General features: G+C 34.6%; 1 protein-coding gene across 1 annotated transcript in view; it reads left to right on the forward strand.

The window, feature by feature from the left end:
* The window catches only part of LOC110461433, a 12,603-nt gene extending 9,618 nt beyond the window's left edge, over positions 1–2,985 (forward strand). The window contains exons 6-7 of the mRNA XM_021514878.1: positions 1,521–1,591; positions 2,076–2,985. Coding sequence (XP_021370553.1) covers positions 1,521–1,591; positions 2,076–2,416 — 412 coding nt within the window. The 3' untranslated portion in view covers positions 2,417–2,985. The remainder of the gene's footprint in view (positions 1–1,520; positions 1,592–2,075) is intronic.
* The last annotated feature ends 3,471 nt before the right edge of the window (positions 2,986–6,456 follow it).

Raw genomic sequence — 6,456 nt, forward strand, 5'->3', positions numbered from 1 at the left:
GAGGGATCTTTCTCAAATTTTAAATGTAGGTTCCCCTTGATCCCTCGTTGTGTATGTTATATTTTGAGACTGATCATAAAAACAAAATGGATTAAAAGAAGAACTAAACAGATCTTTCTCATATTGCAATGATCAATTCTATTTCTTTCACATTAAGTACTGTACTAGTAAATATGTGAAATGACAAACTCACTTTGAAGGGTGGCTTTCATACACATCAGTATTAAGTTTAGATCAAAAGTTACCTCAAGGCGCATTTACTGTTAACATGACTCGATCAAACAAATTAGAGGAAAGAAGAGAAAAGATTGAACTAACAAAGAACTAATGAAGATGGTACAAAGGTGGGCGTCAAGATCCCTCTGGGATCGCTTGTTTGGTAATTTTTGATGTGGTAACCATGGTTTTCACACAAGTGACATACATAAGAAAAAAGAGGTTTATACACTTCTCAGTACTTTATATGTATTGTAAATGTAATGCAGTTTACAAATATATATACATGTATACATGTGTTGTGTAGGGTAAATCTGCTGTGTTTACATTTCCTCGACATGTGCCTTGTTTATCAGAGTCGGGCCATTTCTACTGTATTCTGCTACCTAATGGCTCTGAGACGAGACGATATGTGAACTGTGTATGCTTATCAAACATTTTCGTAACACAGCATGCGCAGTGTCAAAATATTATCCAATCTGGTGTAAGGGAAATAACTCTTACGTTGGTAAAGTCGCATTGAGAAATATAATTCAAATATATTCCAAGAACATTTGTGAGATTTTGTATATTCAATGACAGTAAATAAAGTCACTACATATATTAATAATTATTATTAATATTAAAAAATAAATAAAAATAAAAGGAGTACAATGCCTCTTTTCTCCATGCATGTTTTCCCACTACTGTTAATTATCCTTCATTTCACAAGCACAAAATGCACCCAATCACCGATTGCAATTCTGCACGTAAATGCTCCTGTCACATCATTGAAGAATGCTAATTAATGAAAAATACAACAATGCGTCACACTTTAAAGAAGGTGAAAAAAGAGGAGAGGAAGAATGTTTTTAAGGCATCATTTAAGAGGTGTTTGATTTTGGAAATCCCAAAGGCAACATCATCACATGACATGATTTTCAATTAGCAGAATACAGAACACATATCTGACGCATTATAGTAGATATTGATGCTCAACGTGTTACTGAAACAATTAAATTTAAAGCGGTGAGCGGCTTTAATGTCACACTGACAATTCTAGTTTCAATTTATTTCTACATTTATTTATAAAATGGTCTTTTGGTGGTAGGTTCTGACTTTTTGTTCACCTGTATCTAAAAACTTGCAAATTGTTTCAAAATTGAAATTCATGATCAACGTCGGATCATTTCTGGCTACTCTGAACTGAAGACTGGATCTCCCAATTTACCTTTGCTTTGGAGACTTTGTTTACCGTCATCCCAAAATTCTTTTTCTAGTGTATGACTTGTTATTTTGTATCATTTTTTCCTTAACTATACTAGATATGATGCGGATGCAAACCATGAACCTTGTATGAAAAAGGGACATAAGGCACATTGGACTTTTCTAACAGGCAAGTACAGGGAATGATAAGGCTCTGTTCACAAGTATAGAGCATAACACTGGAGAAATCACATTTAAGCAATGAATGTTTTAGGAAATATTGTTATGGTCCTATAACACACATTGCCATTGACGGCAGGGCTTTATGTAAGTTTGTCAGCAATAGAAATGTGTGTTATTGGACCATAACGATATTTGGTAAAATATTCATTGTTCTTTGAACAGCAAATTTAGTCTCGACAACAGTGAAATCGATGACGTCACAATAGAGATTGATGATGTTACAATAGCAAATGTTGTTATAGTATCGCAACAACATTTGCCTTCTCAATGCATTGCAATGGTAGGATGCAGAGCAAATGTAAATATTGATTTAATGATTTCAATTCTTTGCAAGTATAATTTACAGATTACAAATGTGGGATACAATGATTTTCTGTTTCTTTTCTTCCTAGTTTTAGATAATATAGAAAGACTTCTTTTGTTGATTTCAGGAATCTTGTTTGTTATACGTTCATCTGAAGCTGCCAAACTTCCCAATGACTTGGTTGTTGATGAGAATATACCACAACTGTACCATGTCCACAGCAAGACTACCTCAGAAACACTGCAACACATACTACGCATGGCTGACCGCAACAACATCCTGGTGTATGGGCGACAGGGCAAAAGTCGTCACACAGGGCTGTGGTCACTAGCAACACTGCTGACCAGTAATGCTAATCTGCTGGAGGTCAGTCCCCAGAGGGTGGGTGAATCCTTAGAGGACTTCGTACTGCCTGAGGATGGTATTGTTCACACCCTTTGCAATAAGATTGTTATTTTGTATAAGTAAACATTGTGTATTGGCGTTATTTTGTATTTGGCTTGAAATATGGCGTGAATAAAGTACAGCCAGGGACGTGACCAGGCGTACGCAGGGTCTTCCACGTAAACCCCCTCCCAAACCCACCCCCTACTCTGCGCTTCGTATGCTTCCACATACTCCTAGTCCTGGTTACGTCCCTGACAGCTAGGTTTTACCTCCTGTGGGTATTTACTATGTTGACAGATTTCATGGCCCTATGTGGCTGCTGTAGACATTCTGTTTGAAATCAATAGCAGTGTGAGCTACATGATAAACAGAAACTTTGCTCTTCATATAGCTCAAGAATACATAATTGGAAAACCTTTCATTAGTTAGAAAGATTTCCAGAAGTTTCACTTGAGTGGTTTTATTTTTATTTTTCGACCATTGTTTCCGAGTCATGTCAGTTCCTGCTATGGCGTTGTACGACAGCATTTATATGAAGTCATATTAGTTAACGTGTTTTATATCACACACTCCCATTTTGAACAAACTTCATAGATTAAAAGTATTATTTTTTAAAAGTTTTCATTTCTAATAAATTATTTTAAAATTTTGTACACTCTCTTTTTAAAATTTGTTAAAGTTAACATTTTTAACTGTGAAAACAAATTAAATCATTTATGATGCTTTATATTTGCTTAAAATATTTTATAAAAAAACTCTTAACTTCTGAAATCAACTATTATAATAAAAAAAACTTTGTCAGTTTTACAAACCTTTTCTAGTTAATTGAGTGTTCAATCTTTGTAACAATCGGATTGGGGGCAGCCTTGCTGATGTTATCATAAAGTCATTGTGTTTTTAACCCTCAAGAATATTTATTTTCATGAAAGTTGTTAATGTTGATTTGTTAACATAGAATTGAAATTGGTTTATATTTTTGCCTTTATTACTTATAAAGGTAGTTTTACAATTCTACTTGAATATTAAACTGTTATTTCCTGTTCAATATGATATTAACAAATTACCGAAGCAATAATTTCACATTTTTTTGGCGAGAAAAAATGTCCAGTCCTTTTTTCATGCCCATCAGAGAATTTGAGGGGACATATTATGGTATGTCCATAAACTGTCCATTAACTTGACATTTACATGCAATAACTTGCTTTGACTGAAACCTGCTCAGCATGTACAAGTATTTATTTAGCAAACTCTTTGCAGAATTAATAAGTATACTTCACTCTGATTGGGGTTGATTGTAACTTTTTCATTTCATGTAAGGTAAAATAATCATTACAATACTGATAAAATATTCTGTTTAATAATGCTGTTCCAAATACACGGAGCAATTTGAAAGTTCCTCAGTCGATATATTTCATTCAGAATATTTTATCGTAGCGAACATGTCCGAGTCTTGCTACAATTGACTACTAAAGGAAATATTCACGCCCGTTGTAGAACCTCTCTACATGTGGATGTAAAGCTAACACTGTCCATTATCTCTTTAAACTCGGATCGTTTTTCTTTTATAAATCTTCACTCACAAACCCCCATTCGTTTAGATGAAAAGTGAAGTGATGGTTTTCAATTATGAAGTGTTGTAACAGATTTTGCGCACAAGTTGTTGCATATATCTATTACTAATATGAATTTACAAATTTGGTTTAAATATGTTTAATACAGATATCTACTCACAGCGAACTTATTCATTTATTACAATGTCTGATGCTTTGTTGGAGTAATAACACTGGGACACTAAGTAGAATAGTTTATGTAAGAATTACTACTAACGTTGTAGATGTTGTTTGAAAGTTGTTCAATGTCTTTTATGACTACAGTGTATATTTTTATTTTGGTCTTGTATTTAGAATGTACCAGTATCATGTGTTATTGAGTATTAAGAGACTGATTTTTTAGAGGGTTTTTATGTAGCTTGATCAACAAATTTTGGAAAAGTTCCTGAAATTTTAACAGGGGAACAAGAATCATTAACCTTTTGATGAAGTTTGTACCAGTGGTTAGTATTATTCTGTAAGAAATGGCAGTATCACATCTGAAATAAAGTAAAATGTTTGTGAATTGGTGTCAGTATTACTAAACGACAGTTAACAGCGGTAAGAAATAATTGTTAATGGGACGATTCATTGTTAGTCCAGGGTTTCAGAATTTGTTTTCAATGAAGACAGCCTACAGAAATGGCTCACTTTGTAGTGTTTACCTAATACTATATTTTTAATTGAACGTCTTTTAGGTATGCCTACGTAGCCTAATATACATATATCACATTTGTTTTGATGTACAAGACGTTCATCTATATGTATCATTTATAATCTACCTGTATAACTGTGTAGTTAGGATCATGTTGGAAATATATTTATAATCACATATACATTTGTACATTGTATTGTGTATTTGGGTACTTTTGTATTGGGTTTTGACACTGTGTTGTGTATTGTATATTTTGTTTGTAATTTCACGTTTGAGTTTGTTTCGAAACCTGTATCTTTCCTTGTTTTGGAGTTAAAGAGTGTTGTGTTAATTAATTCCAATGAAAAAAAAAGTTATTTGTTTCAGTGAGTTAGCTTTTCCTTCTTATTTCTTGTTCATATTGTCCTAACCATAGTCACTGTATCTACAGTATGTATTTGTATGTAGATGGGATTGGTTGATATATTGTAATGATTTGTTGTTAATGAACTCTGCTTCTGAGTTTTTGTAATTTTGTACTTTACATATATATTAATATCGTTATTAACTTCTACATCCATGTCCATTTACTAATAACTACAGGTTATTATAATCGACGTATAAATTAATGACGAGTCTTTGCATAATCAGTCAGCCTTGTTAAGGTTGATATTATTCTACTTCTTTCCAAGATAAAAATCATAGGATGGCATGTACCAAAATCATATCGAAGGGAGAGTAGCACATCTATGGATGGCATGTACCAACATCGTATCGAAGGGAGAGTAGCACATCTATGCCACATTTAGAAGTCACAAGCAGATTTGTTTCATCAGTGGCCATAGTTATTTGTATTTGGCCACTGTTCTGTCCAACAAAATAAAGTTATGTGGTCAGTTGGAAAGTCTTTTGTCACATGCCATCCTGATAGTGACATGTAACTGCTGATAATAATACATACGGAGTAATGAGGTGTGTGGCTAGTAGTCCCCTAACTGGTGTGAGGTCTGTGAAGAAGGCACATGTCTAGTTAGGTCTAAAGGTAAATTACCGGAAGCAGGTTTCATTACAGTTGGCTTATCTTGCCACGAGAAATGGTCAATATTGATAGTTAAATCAATGATATAGTGTATTAGCACCTACCGGTTAACTAGCCGAGTTTCCTCACGCCCTGACACCAGACTTAAACATTTTGACAGATAGATGACTGGTGTGGGGGTTTAAGATGAAGAGGATCGGGATATGTTATATAACAGTCTAAGATGGAGGTTTTTTTTATGAATAAGGGGGTTAAGTTTAAGAAAGATGGGGTAATTAAAGTTGCACTAGGATTGAGGGTTAAGATTAAGAAAGATGGCGTAATTAAGATACACCAGGGTCTAGGGTTGGGGTTCAGATTAAGAAAGATGGTGTAATTAAGTCACACTAGGGTTGAGGGTGGGGGTTGAAATTAAGAAAGATGGGGTGATTAGGTCACACAAGGGTTGAGGGAGGGGGTTGAAATTAAGAAAGATGGGGGGATAAAGTCACACAAGGGTTGAGGGTGGGGGTTAAGATTAAGAAATATGGGGTGATTAAGTCACTCAAGGGTTGAGGGAAGGGATTCAGAAAGATGGGGTGATTAAGTCACACAAGGGTTGAGGGAGGGGATTCAGAAAGTTTTTGGTAAGTTATACAAGGGTCGAGGAGAGGGTTAAGATTTCAAAGATGTGGTAGGTTTCTCTAGGGTCGAGGGAAAGGGTTAAATTTAGAACAGTATGGGGAAGTTACACAAGGGAAGTGGGAAGGGTTGATATTAAGAATGAGGTTGGGAAATTATACAAGGGTCTAGCTTTGGGAAGTACATGGGGTTAAGATTAAGGAAGGTGTGGTAAGTTGCACTTTGGGTAAGGAGGGAG

The sequence above is a fragment of the Mizuhopecten yessoensis genome, unplaced genomic scaffold (genome assembly GCF_002113885.1).
Source record: "Mizuhopecten yessoensis strain PY_sf001 unplaced genomic scaffold, ASM211388v2 scaffold10621, whole genome shotgun sequence".
Taxonomy (NCBI): Eukaryota; Metazoa; Mollusca; class Bivalvia; order Pectinida; family Pectinidae; genus Mizuhopecten; species Mizuhopecten yessoensis.